Source organism: Rousettus aegyptiacus, unplaced genomic scaffold, assembly GCF_014176215.1.
Source record: "Rousettus aegyptiacus isolate mRouAeg1 unplaced genomic scaffold, mRouAeg1.p scaffold_m13_p_12, whole genome shotgun sequence".
Taxonomy (NCBI): Eukaryota; Metazoa; Chordata; class Mammalia; order Chiroptera; family Pteropodidae; genus Rousettus; species Rousettus aegyptiacus.
Window position 1 is genome coordinate 91636034 of NW_023416287.1, and position 18905 is coordinate 91654938.

Below are 18905 nucleotides of genomic sequence, written 5' to 3' on the forward strand. Positions count from 1 at the left end.
TCAAAGGGATTCGAAGGGGCCAGTGCAGCGCCCACTCTGTGCGGAGCAGCGACCTCACATCAAAATTACCACTATTTACAATCAAGTCAGATCAGCCAGACCTGGACATTAATTTGTAACGAGCCCTTTCCGCTGCAAATCTCAGGAGTAAACTGTTAGCGTGACATGAGACAGAAATGAGCTTCGTGGACGTTAAAACACGCAATGCTATCAAGTAGCCTCGGTGAAACAAAAGTGCTGCCCAGAACAAACTGTCACTCTAACTTTGCTTGACTGCCCCCGCCCCCGCACAATCCCCAGGACAGCCCATTTCTCAGGAAAAACCAACCCAGGGGAATTATTTCTTTATAAAGAAATAAACGTTCTAATTATTTTTGTAACTGGTGTACTTCGCTGTCTTCGCTGTTGACCACTGTCTAAACGAGTACTTGTATTAGTGTCTTCTGTCTTGTGTATATCATTAAGGTAAATCCTAAATGTTTGGTAGCACTCGGAACAATCTAGAAGAGTACCTCCCCAGTGGGTACTCATGCGAAGGTTTACAATTATTCGAGGGGAAAAAATGGAAAAATTCCAGCATATTAAAAAGTCATCTGATATGTAGTAAGGCCTTTTTCAGCAACGCTAGTCAATTCCAAAAAGAGCTACAGGACATGCTGCGCGTGTGGGTCATCCTCCCACAAGCTGAGCACGGTTCTTCCATTTTAACGTAGTGAATGTTAGTCACCAACATTCCCTCTCCTCCCTCTGTCCTCTGTAGGAATGGCCGATGAGAAGAAAACATTTTCCCAAGCATTCCAAATATTCTTTAGCCTTTTCATATGATGGAATACATGGACAGTCAAATATTGAACCAGCCCTGCATCTCTGGAATAAACTCAGTTGTACATAATATTTTTTACACATTCATAAATATGTTGAGCTTTTCTATGAGAGATTGATGTGTAGATTTCTGTTTATGCATTTATTGGTCTGGTTTGTGTATCAGAGTAACACTGCTTCATAGAATGAGTTGGGAAGTATTCCCTTATCTTCTGTTTCTGGAAGGGATCATGTAGAATTAGCTTTATTCTTTGAAAGTTTGGAGAATTCTCCAGTGAAACGATCTGGGCCAGCAGATTTCTTTTTCAAGAGTTTTTAAATTATTAATTTAACTTCCATAACAGTTATAGGACTACTCAAATTATGTTTGATACTGAGTTGTAGAATTTTGCATTTTTCGAAATTGCATTTTGAAATTTCATGTAAATTGTCAAATCTATGTGTATATAGTTGTTCACAGTAGCACATTACTGTCCTTTTGATGTATGCAGGGTCTGTAGTGATATCCTGTTTAATGCCTGATACTTATAATTTGTGAGTTCTCTCATATTTTGTTGTCAGCCTTGCTAGAGGTTTGTCAGTTATATTGATCTTTTCAAAGAACAAGCTTTTCTCTTTTGTTTTTCTTTTATTCAATGTTATTGATTCCCGCTCTCTATTAGTTCCCTCTTTTTACTTGTCTTGGTTTATTTTTTGCTTTTTTTCCCCTAGTTTCTTGAGGGGGGGGGTTTATTGATCTGAGACTTTCCCTCTTTTCAGATATATGCATTCAGTGTTATAATTTTCCTATACATCTTAAAAATGTTAAACCAAATTGTACCATTTCCCTAATGGTTTCAGGACTGCTGACTCTCCCGACGTGACCTCTGGCAGAGCGATTAGACTCTTCTTGAACAGACAGCTACCTCTATAATCCAGTGTCAAGACTATTTCAGATGTCTCTCCCTCAGATGTTGCTCTCAGTTCCAAATAACTCTAGAAGTGGTTAAAAACAAAACTTCGGTGCCAGTTCCTAAATCCTATCAGGTGTGAGGTATCAGATGTATGACTATGAGCTAGTCAGTTAACTGTTCTAAGCCACTGCTTAGAAAATGCTTATTAGCAAAGGGGCTGGCACATAGAAAGCAAACAACAGATTTTAGCTCGTGTTATGATGATGATTATTTAACAAGATTTCCTTGTTCTAAAACACTGGTATAAGGAAATACCCTATTTGGCAGATGCTCCAAAGCAAAGTAAACGTAGGTAAATTTAGAAACAAACAAACCTGAGAAAGGAACACAAACGCAAACTCCTCCTGACTTCTCCTCCAGCAAAAAATTTTTATCAACATTCAGAACAGTAGTCTCAAAGGAACAGTGGCTCCTTTGAGAATCTAACACCTGATGATCTGAGGTGGTGCTGAGGCACTGATGTTAGCACTGGAGAGCAGCTGCAAATACAGATGTTTTGCTGCTCACTGTTGCTCATCTCCTGCTGTGTGGCCTGGCTCCTAACAGGCCATGGACCAATACTGGTCCCAGGCCCAGGGGTTGGGGACTCCTGATTTAGAAAACCAACTCTACTCCTAAAGTTCCTCAGGTAAAAACACACCATAAAAAGAATTTGGTCTTCTCTTCCATTATAAGACAGAAAGAAGCAAACATTAGGTTTTTCAATTTCTTTTCTAATTCCTTCTGCCACTTGTGCCAAAGACTCACTTGAGCAGCTCTTTCCTGCCCACTGATAGTTGTATTTTCCATTATATAGTTATAACCACAGAGCTGGTTCCCTCAACAAATGAGTATTTCTCAAAGATGGACTAAAATTCAAATATCTACATGGATAATTTGCATATCAATGCCTTCTAAATATGTTACCATAGGTTATCTTTTCCCTTCCAAAAATACCTATACTTCCAGCATATATAACCTAGTTAATTTCTAAACAAGTCCATCTATTAGCAATAATTTCCAAATTTTTCTAATTTCTTAAAATGTTAATTCATTTTAAAATAAATCACGCATGAGCCACCCCAGGCCTCAGCCTTCCTGAGCCTCTGCTCACTGTGGGCTTGTCCTGGAGACCGCGCCAAGGCCTTTCCAGCTGGTACTGTTCAGCACCTCTGGCTTCGCTGGCCAGTCTGTGATTGAGGAAGTGGCCTGGGAGCAGGTGGAGGGGAACTCTCACCTGCTCTGGGTGGTGCAGGCTGGTCCTGGGAGAAGCTGTAGCGAGTGCCGCAGAGGGCTGCCTGAGGCAGGAAAGATGGACACTCGCACCTGAAGTAGGAATGATGATTCGTGGTATCACCACTGCAGCCTCACTTCACGAAATGGCTAAACAGGCAACAGTCGTCCTCAGTCGTGTAGGGCCATATCGATTCCATGGAGAATGTACAGTAAAAGCACGTACTGAAAATGAAATGACCTGTATTGACACCTCTGGAGAACCTCAGTTTCTGGAACTAACGTGTTGAAAGTATCATGAGAGAGCTGCAGAAAAGGAGGTTTATATCACTGCAAGTGGTGGCTTTGACTCCATTCCAGCAGATCTGGGAGTAACACATGCCAGAAATAAAATGAGTGCCCCTTGGCTATGCAGAGTTTCATGACTGTACATTCAGGACCCGAGGGATTGTGCACTCCTGAAGGTACCTGGAAGTCAGCAGTTTATGGTTTTGGAGGTCACAGTAATTTGAAATAACTACGAAATGAGTCAAACCTGAAACCTGTCCCAATTATTGTTCCAAAATTGAAAAGAGGGCGACCACTTTCTTACTGCAGAGAACTCGGCAATTATTCCAGTCCTTTCTTGGGGGTGGATCTGTCTGTTGTGAAGCAGGCTCAGCATTAACTGCACAAAAAGTTAAGAGTAATCACCTGTTCAATATGCTGCTGACAGGACTGCGGGAGGCACTACCACTATTATCGAGCTGATGTTCGTGACACTTTATTCTTTGTGATGTTTGGCATTGGAAGGTAACTTCTCATAAAATTCCAGTGGCTCTTCTCCTTTGGTTATTTTTCAAAACAAGGTCTAACACAAAAACAGACTGATGCCTCATCATTTACGATGACATTCTGAGGTCAAAGATACAATCAAGGCTTTGATACTGACAAGAACAGAATTTGTACTCGAGTGAAAGGACCAGAGGCTGGCTACTTAGCCATCCCCATAGCCATGGTCCCAGCAGCCATGACCCTTCTGAATGCCTCTGACCTTCCTAAGGTGGGTAGGGTCTTCACATCTGGAGCCTCTTTCTCCAGAAACAAGCTGATTGACTCAACCAATGTGGCATTGAATTTAGTGTCATTAGCAGCTCTGAAGTCTAAACACTTGAAGAACTAACCAAAGTCATAAAATGCATGAATTAACAGCTTCTTTGATTTTTGAAATTTTTCTCAAGCCTGTCTATGTGTGGAAAAGATTACTAAATCTAAAATATGTACACATTAAAAGCAGGAAATTGTACTAGCTGGCCGTAACTTCCAAATCTTAGCTGATTTGGTGATTTTATTGCTTGTGAAAGAGAATAAATATTTTACTTTTTCACTGAAGAATTCATGTTTGATTTTTTAAAAGTGAGCTGGCAGATCTGAGGGTGGGATGGGGGTCTCCAACCGTGTTGTTGGCAGATCCCTTGATGAGGTGCCAGACTGGTGTTATGTTTGGGTCTTTGCCAAATGAAACTGCATTTTTTGCTGTTTTAGTTTAGTTTTTTACCTGTCTACACTGACTGATTCTGGACTTACCTAAATTGAATAATAAAGGATTGTCCTTTGGAAAAAATAAAAATAAATCAAGTAAATCAAGTATGACAAAGTTGCTTTTACCCATGCATATTTACAATACACCAGAATGTCAGTTGAGAATCTCTGATCAATTGTATTGCAGAGGAAGAAATGAGGGACACAGAGCAATGGATATTATCTGGTCACAAAGCTAAAACGAATGTCTTAAGTTCATTGCTGAAGTAGGGTAATTTTCCTCAGTTAACTTCTAATAAGTTAATTATATGTAGGACATCTTATTGTAAATACATTCTTAGGGACATTTTCCTTTTATGTCCTTCTTTAAGTAGGAACAGGCAAATAAAGAGAGTAGATGTTTGATTATTGGACATGGTTGCAATATTAAATTTAGTTTTTAAAACCTCATTTTGTCTCTAGCACAAGTAAATAGAACAAGATTGAAATGGTGTAGATAAAGAAAATTCCAGATACCCTACTTAACTCTGTTAAGGGTCGAGGTTAAAGACAGTTCCATGAAACATAGTCGATGATGTTATCGTCATTAGGTTGCTCAAGTCAGAAGTTTGGGAACCAACCAGGTCACCCTCAAAATTGAATCCATCACCGAGTCCTACGGATTTTTCCTCCTAAATCTCTGAGCAGTGCTTTCCTCTCATCCCTACCACTACTGCCCCAGGTGTGCTTTCCTGACCATCTGCCTGCTCACAGTAACTTCCCAGAGGGTTCTTCTTGCCTCTGTTCTCGAACCTCTCAGACCCATCTTCCATAGAGAAATGGATCTAAAATTAACATCTGATCGCATCGCTACTTGCCTAAGACCATCCAATGTCTTCCAATAACTAAAGTTCAAATTCCTCACCAGAGCATACCATATTATTCAAAATCTGCCCCTCCTTCTACTTTCACACTTTGTCATTAACACAGCAAACCTTATAGCCTAATTTTAGATCTCTGGAGACCGAGCTGCCTTCCCTCACTTCCACACCCTCGCTCAAGCGCTCTCCTCTGTCAGAGGACTTCCTTACCTCCTCTCTCCCACTTCCTTTGCCCTGGCCAAGGATTCAGGACCTTTCTGACCCAGGAGTCAACTCTGGAAGAAGCACATGCTCACCACACCTTTCCCCTCCCACCAGTGCCCTCTCAGTAGTCCTTGCTTCCCTGACCCTCACTGTCACACACTCCTACATCTTTGGTCCACGTGCTTGATCTTTCTCCCTGGGCCTAAAATTCCTTAAGGGCTGGGATAGCCAGTCACAGTGCCTGGCACTCAGTGCATGCTTAATAAATGCTTTAACCAAGTAAGAGTATGTGATATAGAAGATGGCATGGAAGATCATAATTATACTATAACCATACCTAGCAATGTGGATTTTATTCATTTGTCACTAGCAAAAGTACTAGACAAGTTTTTTTAACTTTTCCAGAGATATCTACTAATGGCTAAACTTTTCTTTCCCACTCTAGGAATCAGAGGGAAGTAACAAGATAAATGCAGCAGTGGCATGAAAATTGTTTAAAATGAACAAGTGTGTAGATCTAGGCCCAATCCAAGATGCTCAATGCATGCACATATGAGTACAAGTGACCCAGATGATGGTGCAGACAGTAGAGTTCTTGCAAGCTGGGGAGCTCAAAGACCTATGTAGGAAACACAGCTACCTACTTGAATAAATCTACGTCTGATGGAGGGCCAAAGGTGTAATCGGAAGGTCACCACAGTGAGAAGATAGCTTCAGAAGAAAAACAAAGCCTGGAACTCCAACAAATATAATAGAATTTATGTAGGATAACATACTTAACAGGGATGTAGGAGTAGACACATGACCCAGCAGTTCTGTGAAAATTATTCTCAGCTACAGACTGCTGTGGCCATAGTTTTTTATTAGCATAATTCAGGTACTAATGATTGACAAGACAAAGGGACAAAGAATACCGTAGCACCAGGGGCCATACCTCCTGGGTCTTGTGATAGATGATTGCTTATAGTATAATTATAACCAGTTTGGTATTTATTTCAGTTGTCATGCTATTCCAGCATATACTTACAGAAATATTTCTGGCTACATTTTAAGGGACCCTGATAATCATCAACCAAAAGGCTTTGGTATGCTTGCTAAGGACAATGACGTTGGTAAAAGGTCGGAAAATGAAATCTGAGACACAGCGATGGAAGTCAAGTTTTGTTCACATCTACATCTATACAAAATACCATCAAGGACCTCTAACGTTGACACTAGAAGGAAATAACTTTAGTTTCTGGGCTACGACTTCACCCCCCACATCCTTCTTTCCCTGATCACTGATCTCACTCCCACCACCCACCATCACCCTGCTCTCCTTCAACACTCCGGCAGAAGTGTGGATAAATACCACTTTGTTTTCTTACAGCAGAACCAGAAAATTCAAATGGACTTTGCTGAAGAATAGCAAAAAATAAAATAAAATTTCCACCAAGTAATTATTCTAGAGCCTGACATAGTTTATTCACCTTTCATAAATGAAGCAGCGATACCATCCAATTCAATAAGTCTGATTCTCAAATCTCCTTAAGTGATTGTGAGGTGCACACTCAGCGAGGGACTGTCCCTCTAAGTCCCAGGCTCCCTTTGCACAGTTGAGGACAGCTGATCATGCTCCACTTATACATACAACCTTAGACATCTAAACTCTTCAACTTCTAGGCCAAGATGCAGGCTGAAGCCAGCCACAACCCCCACTGAAGTCTTGTCATCATTGTTCCAATTTCCTATCTAAAGATCTGACTCTTCCTTAGGTCATCTTTCTCAAAAAGAACCTTCATTTTCGTATGGTTCTTGCCTAAACACAGAATATGGCCTAACCTTTGCATGTCTCAACAGTTTAAATATGATTTAACACAATGCAACAATCCTATTCTTCATAAAAGGGATATACAGAGTCAAACTGGTGGGTGGAATCCTTAAGAAGATTCTTTGAATCTTGAATGCCCTTGAGTGAAAGGGAAATGCAAATAACTCAAAGACCTGGTGACTGAATAAGACCACCCACAAGCTCATCAGCAAAATGTAACCTGTGTGGAAAGAGTTTCCCTGGAAGAACACAGAGTGAGTTTTTTTGTTAACTAAAAATTATGATGTAATATACACATACATGAATGCACATGTTTTAAAGTATAATATAAGTGAACGTCAATGAATTCTTTACTTGACCCAGAGACTATGGACTCGTCTCATCTGCCATCCCTCTGCCTCCCCAAAATCATTATTCTGAAATGCTTATCATTTCCTTGTCTGTGAAAAAATTATTTTGCACATGTGACTATATCAACAATTTCTTGTTCGGCTTTTCATGGAAAATGACTGAGTGTTATAAAAAAGAGATATAGTGTATGTAGTCTCTCCAAAAATTCAAAATTATGTTTTTAAAATTCATCCATGTTGAATAAAAGGAAATGCAAAATAAATGAACAAGGATACTCTTAGCAGCATTCTTCCTAATTATCCCAAACTGGAAGCAATCTAATTGCCCATCAACCTTACAAAAGATAAGTAAATTGAAGTATATACACACAATAGAATACTTCTGGTAATGAAAACACTGCCTCCCTCAACAACGGGATGAATCTCATAAACATAATATTTACAAAAAAGCTAGACACAAAAGAGTTCACAATGTATGTATGACTCCATTAATATGAATTTTCAAAATAAGCAAAATTAACGTGTTAGCAATTAGCTACCTTGGAGCAAGTTGTTAACTGGCTGGAAGAGGCCTTTTGTGCTTTTTCTGTGACTGTCTTACTCTAATTGACTTGTAAAAGTTCTTTATATAATCTGGAAACTAAACATTTGTAGATTATATATGTGAAAATATATTCTCCAATTTATAGCCTGTATCTTCACTTTCTTTACTTTTGAAATACAAGTTTTTTCAAAACACTTTTTCTTATAGAAAAATTCAAACACATATGAAAGTAGAGTGGATACAATGCATAAAAGCACAAATAAAAATATGACTCTTCACTGTCAATATTTCTCAAAATATGGCCAATTTTATTTCTTCTTTATCACCTTCCTCGTCTCACATATTACTCTAAAGCAAATCTCAGATATATTATTTTACCAGTAACTATTTCAATGTCTATAAGAATTTTATATTATCAAAGTAATATTCCCATCTAAAAAATAACTTATTAGTACAATTAAGTATACAGTTAATATGCAAATCTTTCAGTTCTTTTATTGTTTGTTTATTCAAGAAAAGATCAAAATAAGGTCCATATGTTTTACCTTGCATGTGACTAGAACTGAACTATTTAATACTTGGGTGTTTGGTGCTGTGGTATAATTAAAAACTTCAAATATTTTTAATTCTGCCTTGTTAAAATTACTGTTGAAGCCAGAGGCCATCAGCTCAACACCACAGATATTAAGAACATGAGGTAATGACACAGGTGCTTTTCAGAATGAAAGGCAGCTGGCGTTACCCTTATCTGAATAGATTTAAAAAAAAAAAAAAAGACTAGCAAATATCTGCAGTTAAAAAATTTAAATTGAATCTATATTTGTATCCTGTCTTCATACGGCTTTTCCCTATGTGTATATACAAAGTGGGATAAAGAGCTTTTCTATAACTTTCAGAGTTTGTTTTAATAATTCCAATGACTACTGACAAAACCTTCAGACTATGAATGTTAAGTTCGGGATGTCATATTTGTTAGAATGGTAGTTTCAGAAGATAGCATTTTGTTCCTTAAGTTGGAAATTATTTTTGTCATAGGAGGCTGATTTTGCTCACCAACCTTGTGACAATTAATCACTTATTATGATTTCACAGCTGTGGTTCTAAGTAACCAAACTACATGTAAGTATCTAGCACTTTCTTACTGAGTTAGGGGGCTATCTAAAAACACTTCTCTTTGCCAAAACTTTGCAAATAATTACTTGAATACTGTAAATGAAACATTAAACACACTATGAAATCTCATACTTTCAACACATAACTTCCGGAACCTGGATAGCTGTAAAGTTGGAAAGTGGCAAATCTCTTAATAGGAATTTCTTGACAGTTCACCTAGCGGTTCATCCTCACCTTCCCAAACATCAGGAGCCATTTTGAGAAACCGTCATGAGGCACTGAAGAAGTCTCGTAGCTAAAAGTCCTAGTATGGCTGATGAGTTTAAAACAATGGTTCTAGGAAACAGGATGTTGAGTTACCTTGGTAAGCCTCAGAAAACCACCTTTTAAGGTAATGGAATGTTATACTACCATGGAAACAAGAATGTGTATGATCTTATGTAATTGACAAGCATTGTTTTAGATATGTACAGTGTGCTTTGCTATGGTAATGTGATTGATTATGGTATTCAAAATCACATAAAAAGGCTATGCTAAATAAACTCGGGGCTGCAGCTCTGACTGTATGCCCTCCCGGAAAGATCTTTTCTGTCTTCTCTTTTTTCTCTTAGGCTTCACCCCCCTCTTTCAGGTGCTGTTCGATCTCAGCCGGCTGGCTCCGGCACCCAAACCTGTACGGGAGTCTCCCAGGATTCTGAGTAAGGACTCTTTTCTTTCTACTCACTCTCTTGGAAATCTGACCTGGTCTCATGGTTTTAAACATCAACTATGACATACAGATCTTTCCCCAGAACAACTCAGTGTCGACATGTCCAAAACTGAATCCTTCTGATCTTCATTCCCAAGCACACCCCTCCCACAGTCTTCTCCTTCTCGGTTATTCTCGGTTAGGAGCAACTCCATCCTTCCAAGTCCTTAGTACAAAAACCTTTACACTTGACTCCTCTCTGACCCCACATTAAGCCACATTCAAAGCCTACTAAATCTAATTTCAAAATATCTCAATAATCTCATTCCGCCTTAGGCCTCCATGTCACTACCCTGATCTATCCCACATCGCCTCTCCCCTGAATAATTGCCATTGCGGCCTAACTGCTCTCCTTCCTGTCCTGTCCCCTTCAGACCATTCGCAGCATAGCAGCCTGGGTGTACCTGTTACAACATAACACGACTTATCAGGCCTAACACTGCCCAGTCTGCTTTAACCTATCTGGCCCCCTGTCTGTCTGATTCTGAAATCTCCTTAAGTGATTGCTACTTCTCTGCTCTGCTGCACTGCAGCCAGCTGATCACCCTTCTGCCTCGGGCCTTTATGCCCTCTATTCCTCCTTGCAATGTTCTCCCTCTATATCCGCATGGTCGCCCCCTCCCGCCTCCTCCATGTCTTACTCCCATCACCATGTCACCTGCTCCATGCTGCCTCCCGACCTTGTAATAACCTCTCCCAAGACTCCATCAACTAATACTTTGCTCATTTATCTTATCATTTGCCTCCCCTCCTCCCCAGTAAACTGTAAGCCCCACGAGAGCAGGGAAGGTCGTTTGCTTCGCACTTCATGACTAAATCCTGGACAAGCTCCCGGCACGCAATAGGCGCCCAATAAATATTTGACAAACGAAAGCACGGCGCCTGTACCCACTTGCATCAGGCTTTCCTTCCGTGCCACGCTGCTGCACGTTCCAGTCATGGACAACTTGGCAGAGTTTTCAGGGGAACACAAAAAGTGGACTTCCGCACCTGAGGCCAACAATGTCGGTGCAGGATTTTGGTGACCGCAGCTCTGCAGGGGCTGTACTGCGCAGATGCAGTTTCCCTCACCCTCGGAGACCACAAAGCCTCCTGGCCTGGCCCCACTGGCGTGAACCCCAATTCCTCTCAGGGAACTGCAGCGTCAGCAGTGTCTGCAAAGAAAACTGGCACGCAGAGACTGCTGGGAGTGTTCGGAGTCGGCCAGGATAGCAAGGCATGCCGGGAGAACGTGGCATGCGCGGGGCATGCTGGGAGCTTCGGAGTTCTGCTGGGATTGCAGGGCATGCCGGGAACGTGGTGTGCTGTTCCTGCTGGGACTGCCGGGTGGTGGTGAAGAGGTGGCTCAGGAGCGAAAACCAGCGGGCGACAGTCCCACAGAGGTCAGGCGGGCCTGGTGTCATGGGCTTGAGGGAGCCAGGAAAGGAGCGAGGAGGGCCGCTACAGGCCCTGCCGCCCGTCCCGCATCCTCCCCCCCACGAGGGAGAAAGCCCGCGCTTCCGCCTCAGGAGCGACAGCTCCGAAGGCTTTGGAGTTTTACAGAACATCTTACGGGTCCTTTCACCACCATTGGGAGGTGGTTTGTGTAGGGAAGGAGGCAGCAGGCCCCCTTGCCCGCACGCCGACAGCTCGGGCCTGTGTCTGTGAGAGACGTGCGGGGTGGCCAGGGGCGGGGCATGGAGGCGTCTGTGCGATGAGAGCTGCCCCGAGCCGTCCGAACGGGGACATTCGGGAGGTTCCAGTGTCGGGGCATCTTACTGTATCAGCGATTGACAGAATCGCCCTCTGAACACTACGGAAGCTAAATCTAGCCCTCGGGGATGTTTCCGCCTGATTCCAGCACTGCAGGGGAGAAAAAAGGCTGGGAGAGAGGGCGAAGGCTGGCCCGCTGCCCGCGGCAGCCCCTGCGGAGCCAGCGCGAGCCGCGACCTCCGGCCGCTGCTTTTCTGACCCAGGGCCCTCGCGGAGGCGGGAATAAAGGCCGCGCCAGATGGGCTGACAGTTGCGTGGACTTCGTGACTCCGGGGCCCGGGGGCTCACAGTTGGGGTCTCTGTGGGTTCTTCGAGTCCTCAAATGTAGAATCTGGTAGATGCCTGTGGTTTGTTGGTACCGCCACCAGGACAGAAGTGTGGTGGAGCTGTTCCCAGAACAAAGTGTTAACAGTCCTCCATATTTATTAATTAGGCTTTTGCCATGTTTTGAGCTTTATAATATTTTGTGTAACCTGGGGGGGGGGGAAGCTTAATCTGCAAGCTTTGCTAATTAGGAACCTAAAAAAATTCAAATGTGAATAATAAAGTAATAAAAGTAAACCAAATTCTTGCCTTTTCCTGAACAGATCAGTGGTGTTTTCATACTTTTCTCATCAGTCTTTGAAGATTAACTAAAGAAGGAGGGGGTGGGAACTGCTTATAGGAATTTCTAAGTAAGTCTGTTACAAGATATTTAAAGGAAAAGTGAGAAAGTAATTTTAGTGAGAAATGTGTTTTAGAAATGAAAGTAGCCTCACAAATCTTCGCCCATGTCTTTGACCTGTTTTCTTTAAAATACACACAATATTACTTCTGGACACAACCATAATCAGTTCTGTGCTGTAAATTTTATCGCATTCATTATTGATACCCTTTACTAAAATGCTTCAGAAAAGTGAACTTTAGACGAAATCGTGAAGTCAGTTGTGTTTGCCTTGGAAACATTCCTTTGTACCTCATATTTTTTTAACTTTCACAACAGTAAGCAGTCACATAGGAGAGGGAGTGAAAACGCAGCTAGAGAGGGAAGGAATATCTTTATCTTTAACAATATCAGAAATCATCCTGATTAGGTCATTAACACCTTGTGTGAATTCGTTAACCATTCTAAGAGTACTTCCACTTTTGAAAGAACCAAGTGTGTTCTAAAGATGAAAATTTTAAACAATGTGGTTCTTAAGTGAGGTAAAGGCATGGAGGCCGAAAGGGCATGGTCAGCATTCCACAAATGGCACCATAAAGGCTTTTGGTTACCGAGATCAGACTTAAGATTGGTCATACTCCAGATTCCTGGGCTGTCGTGTGATTACTTCCTGAAAATATGTTGATGTTAAAAAGTTTAAAATACTAGAATCTGTTTCATTCCCCTGGTGTATTTGTGCACTTTAGACAAGTTGAGCTTAAATCGGTTGTTTTACTTTTACATTCTAGTTTTTTTTTAAGTAATAGATAAAACAGACTTCAAAGGTATGCTCTGTAAGTATCAGCTGTAAAATGTGTCTCAAATAGAAGTGTTAAAGCCATATAATTAGTGGAAAAGGAAGCTAGATACCAATTTAGATATCTCAGTAAGCATTTTCTATTGTGTAAAATGACGAAAAATATATTCCTTAACCTTTAATTACTTTATAGAGATAACCTGAAACAGAAAATTTTGCTATATATTTTGGCTTTTAAAAAATTATTGTCATAGGAAAGCTTTTGTTTTCCTAAAACCAAAATCAAACTTAAGAACAGCCAGGACTTTAGAAGGAATTTGTTAAATAAAGACAATATGGTAGAAATGTACTAGGACCTAGAGCAGAGTAGGCATTTCAAAAAACAGTGCTTGGGTTTTTGTATTAATGAAACTCAAATCATTCTTTTCATGATATAAAACTGCAGGTCTGAAGTTCTAAATTATTTGGGGAGAGGGGTGACAGAAGTGTTCCGAAGTGTATTATGATGGTCGCATAATTGTGACTATAGTAAAAACCATTGAATTGTACACTTTAAAAGAATGAATTGTATGTTATGTGAATCATAGCTTAATAAAACACGTATCAAAATAATTCTAGATTATCATTAGAAAAATCTGAAAAAAGAAAATGTCAGTGGTATTTGCTGAGATTTGCTAATTTTTTTTATTATGTCAACACTTAAATTTTTGTGATGAGTTAATACTAAAATCCTATTGGTAAGATAGTCGACTGCCTTTTTATGGCTGTTTGTTTGTTTGTTTGTTTGTTTTTAAAGGCCTGATTGTTGAGACATCCAGTCAACAGGAAAATATGAATGATTCTAGGCAGCCGTCACTTTTTTTCATCACCCTTCCGGATTTACACAAACTCTGTGCTGTCAGGATAGTATTGAGCAATGGGATGGCAGATACCGAGGTTAGGAGTACACAAATGAAGATGTGCAGGTAAAAGAAACATTTTATAAATAATGCTTTCTATACTTCTTGAGACCTGTAAGAGCTGTTTCAGAAGTATCTCCTTTAAAGCATAAAACTCATTGACTTAATCTGTATATATAATTTCTAAATAAATTCAATTTTGTTCTGACCAGGTATATAAGATTGCATTTAGGGAAGGATTTAAAATACTTGAGATAGAATATCTCACTGTTGAGTTTTTATCTATTTGTGACTTCTTGAGTGATCTTTTTAATTTAAATTTTGTGTAGTCATTGATGAAATAAATCAGGTTCCCCAAAACTTAAAGATAGGCATTAACAAATATTTACTGAGTACCTGTTGTTTATGAGGCACTTTAACAGATATATAAACATTTTGGATTAATAAAATTTCTTAATTTTCACATCAATATAAGAATATTTCTGAAGAGTATTTTTCCAACAATTATCTTTAAATATCTGACCCAAGATAGTCTGAAAAACAGTTTTGTTGAACCCTAAAGTATGACTACTAAGGACTCAACATGCATTAGTCACTTAAATAGTTTGAGGCACTCAAATAAAGACTCTAAAAATACAGGGCAAGATTATATCTGTAACTGAAATATTTTGGAGAGATGCAAACACTTAGAAGATAGCTAGGAGCCAGAAATAAGAAAGACACTCCTGGGATGTCCTCCATTTTGTGCTTATTCACAAAACTTTCCTTTTCTCTGCTATATATTTTCCCACCTAAGTGCATCCAGGAACCTCTATGCTTCCTGCTTAGGTATAATTTGATACTTACTGAGCATTTACCTGTGATCCTTTGTGAAATAAATAGGTAGAAAACTGTATGCGAGATTTTCTGCCGTTTGCCCTCAAATTGAATGGGGCCATCCATGCCCACAGAGTGGGATGTTTTGACTCATTGTCCCAGTAATTGGCACAGAGGCTGGAACAGAGAGAGCAGAGAACTGGCAATGTCAGACAAAGGCAGGTCTTGCAAAAGCAAGCACCTGCTACACCAGGGTTCTGACAAAGATAGGGCCACCGGAAACAGGTAATCTCACCTCACTTTTTTGAGGTCACACACACACACACACATACACACACACACACACGGTTTTTTTAGATTTGTTTCCTTGATGATTAGTAACTGAAAATTTTTATATTTCCAACTTTGTTATCTTCTGTGTTTTTCCCACCTTTTCCTCGACCTTTAACATAAAATTATTGATGGTAATTTGAATTGTGATGATTTTTGTTTTAGTTCTTTTAGCTCTTGAGTACTAAATTAAAATCACTACTCATTCTGGCTTGGAAAAAATTCATTTTTGAAAGAAAAAACCTAGTCATTAGTTCTAACATTGAAGCTGGTGATAACTCCACTGTAGTTGAACATTAGGCTGTTGCCTCCAATTCCCCCTGACCACCACTTAAAAAAAAAAAAAAAAAAAAGAAAAAGAAAATGGAAGAAACAGGAGTTAAAAGATCTGGGTTCTTCCATGACTTCTATAAGGAGAACAGAAATGGAGTTTTAATAGAGGAATTTAGGTTCACAGATGAAAGAGGTTAGGAAACTTAGATGCAAGGACAAGTTTTCATATAAATATCAGTATCTAAAACTTAATAATTCTATTCATTCATACCTTGCCTGAGTGTCTACAGTGTTCAAAGTACCATGCTAAGTATGGGGAGAGATACAGAAATCTATAACACAGTCTTTGCCTGGGAGAAACTTAAACTTTTGATTGGAACTAAGAGATTTTTAAATGTCCCAATAAAGTAAAAACAAAGTAGGCAAATCCACTTAAAATTAATACATTTCATCTTCACAGACAATTGCTGTTTTTGCACCAAGATATCCTTACATCACCTGTGCCTGGAATATTTAACCAAATTTGGGTGGTAATGGCGGTTAGTATTTTAACATTTTATAAAGTATTACTAATTATTTGGGACAGTATTGATAAACAGTAATTCAGGTATTAATTATAGCTCAAATTGAAGATGGTTTACGAAGACAGATTACACTGTGTTGTAGTGCGATTGAACCATTAACAGACTTTAACTTTGATATGCTTGATACTTAAAATCCATTTTTGTAGTTTTAATTTCTTATTAATTTTCTCTATCGTAAATGTTAAGATAAAGGCTACTAGTAAATAAATGTTACAGCATTGCATTTTAAGATGCAAGGATTAATTCTTTTCTCATATTTTATTCTTAAGATTTACACTTAATGTAAAGGAAGAAGTTTCTCATTCCAGCAAATCTCCAATTGTTTTTAAAGAACATAGATCAATTTTTTTTTAACCTGGAAATTTTATTTAAAAAAATTTTTACACTAGTGAAATTAGAACAAGAAACATGTTTTCCAGTGCTGTAACTGAGAATGATAATGAATTGTCAAAAATCTTCATAAAAATACTATCCTGAGATTTTTTTCTTTTCTTTCTTTTTTTTTCTTTTTTCTTTTTCTTTTTTTCCTTTTTTTTTTTCTTTTTGTCAAAAAGCTTTCTGAAAAACCTCCTACTCTGAGATTTTAATACCCTGGAATCCAGTAAAATCAGTATTTATGAACAGTGCTGATAAGCCTTCAAAATCTTCAGGTCTTTTATTTTTCTTCTAGGTTATATGGTTACCTGTCCAACTTTTTTTTCTTATCCTTAATATAGTTTCTAAGAAAGACAAGCTGTTGGTGAACAAGTAGATACTCATACCTCTTTTTTGTGTTCTTTTCTACCTGAAAAATTTGTAGAACAAGAAGGAGATTGTTTTAGAGTCCTAGAAATTCAAGCATCCTAATCTTAGCAAGAACAATAAGAGGAGAATAGTCATCTAAAAATATGTTTTGGTTGTTTACAAAGATATTACCTGCTGTAAGAAAATTACAAAAATATTTAAAGTAGGAAATTGGGATTATTATAAATACTGTTTGAACTTGCCTTTCATTTCACCTTTAACAGTCTGTCCTGGATATTTTTCTGTGTCAGTACATGTACTTCCTTGTTTTAAAGGCTGTGAAATATTTCATTGTATGGATATAAAATAATTTAATTATCACTGTCTGATGCATATCTGATTTTCTTATTTTGTGCTATTACATTTGTAAAAGCACAATTTCATTTATGTGGTAGTTTGTGTGGATTAAATTCGTAGAAGTGGTATTGCAGCACATTCTAACTATAGATACTGCGAAATTGCTCTTTGAAAAGCTGTACTAGGTTACATTTTAACAAATAGTGTATGAAAGAACATATATTTCCACATTCTCACACTGGATATTCACAGTCTTTACATATCTGCCAATCCTTTAGGTTGAAAATGGTGTCTTTTATTTCTTTCATTGGTGAGTTGGAGCATCTTGGCCTTTTGAATTTTCTTTTGATCTTCCACTTATGTCCATTTTCCTTCTTTATGAACTTATTGTATATTAAGAAAGGTGTTAAAGGTGTTAAATATTTATTAAATGAAAGTTATTAGTCTCTTCCTTCATATGGCTTTTCAATTCAGAAAGGCTTTCCTCACTGTGAGGATATACCCACAGATTCTATGTCAGGGAGAGAATAATCATCACTTGCTTCTCCAAGCCTTAGAAGCTGTTAGGATTATAGCCTGATTCTGTGCCCTCTGCTGTATGATTAACATCTTTTAGGTATTGATTTATTTAATATATTCATGTTAAGTAATTTTTATAAATGTGGATTTTTGTTATAGATACCATTTTATAAAGCTGGAAAACTTAGTGCATATATTGAAAAACATGAAGCTAAGGTAAGTTTTTTAAAAGATAATAATTCCAGATGCTGTTTATATTGATTTTTGTATTCAGCTTTTGTCAGCAAACAGAAATTGGAGCATCTTTCTCATAAGTTGTTGCTACGCATGCGAAAGAACCCAACAATTTTTGCCCAAGCAGTTATTTTGTGCACATTTAGCGAAGACAAAGGAGAAGAGGCTTAATTTTGGGGGGTACTTTCTTACAGTAATTTTACATACCATAGGGTTATTTACCTTCCAAGAGGTGAATATTTTCATTTTTACAAATGAAGAAAATAAAACCCAGAGAGATAAAAATATTGTCTGTAACAATATAGTATAGGAGCAAAACAGTATAGGTTCTGTTCTACATGGTGATGAGTTTCTGGATCTTCACAAGGAAAATATGAGTACCTGAGTTGAGCACCTCTAGTGTCTCTGTTACTTAGGCCATGGAGACTTGGCTCTGCATGTTTCTCTGAGGCAACGCATCCTTTGTTATTCCAAAGGATTGATGCTCAGTCTTTCTTTTCAGGGATACTCCTACATAATAGTCACCATAGTCAGCAGCTATGTACTGAACATTTATAATATGCTGTCTAGGCATCACTGCTGGCCTCTATTCCTAGATCTAGTGGGGTTTGGGCTAATGAGGTTTCTGGTCATCTCCAACAATACCCAGAGGTGCTTTTTCAGTTTCCTGAGAAATCTCTTAATAACCCGAAAGCTGGTTTCAGCCGTTAGTCACAATCTTTGGGACAGCTAAGAACAATGTATAACAGTGTATAACAATGTATGAACTATGAGAACCCAGTTTACAGTATATCATTCACCTAGAACTAGAAACTAGGTCTCCTAGAAATACCTACAAAATT

The 18905-nt window shown here is 38.8% G+C and overlaps 1 protein-coding gene and 1 pseudogene across 7 annotated transcripts in view; both read left to right on the forward strand.

Annotated features, from left to right (window-relative positions):
* The first annotated feature begins 204 nt into the window (after positions 1-204).
* On the forward strand, positions 205-4133 carry LOC107512631 (annotated as a pseudogene).
* A 6780-nt stretch (positions 4134-10913) lies between these two features.
* The window catches only part of CUNH18orf63 (chromosome unknown C18orf63 homolog), a 30859-nt gene continuing 22867 nt past the window's right edge, over positions 10914-18905 (forward strand). For 3 of the 7 annotated variants that reach the window (XR_001597354.2, XR_004953775.1, XM_016148398.2), the window contains exons 1-4: positions 10916-11519; positions 14125-14293; positions 16107-16185; positions 17989-18045. Coding sequence is in view for 2 of the 7 variants with exons in the window: in XM_016148398.2 (XP_016003884.2) it covers positions 14160-14293; positions 16107-16185; positions 17989-18045 (270 nt within the window). In the remaining 5 variants the exon portion in view is untranslated. Of the gene's footprint in view, positions 11520-12133; positions 14294-16106; positions 16186-17988; positions 18046-18905 lie in introns of those variants that run through there. The other 4 variants (XR_004953773.1, XR_004953772.1, XM_016148400.2 and 1 more) reach the window with 4 other exon arrangements.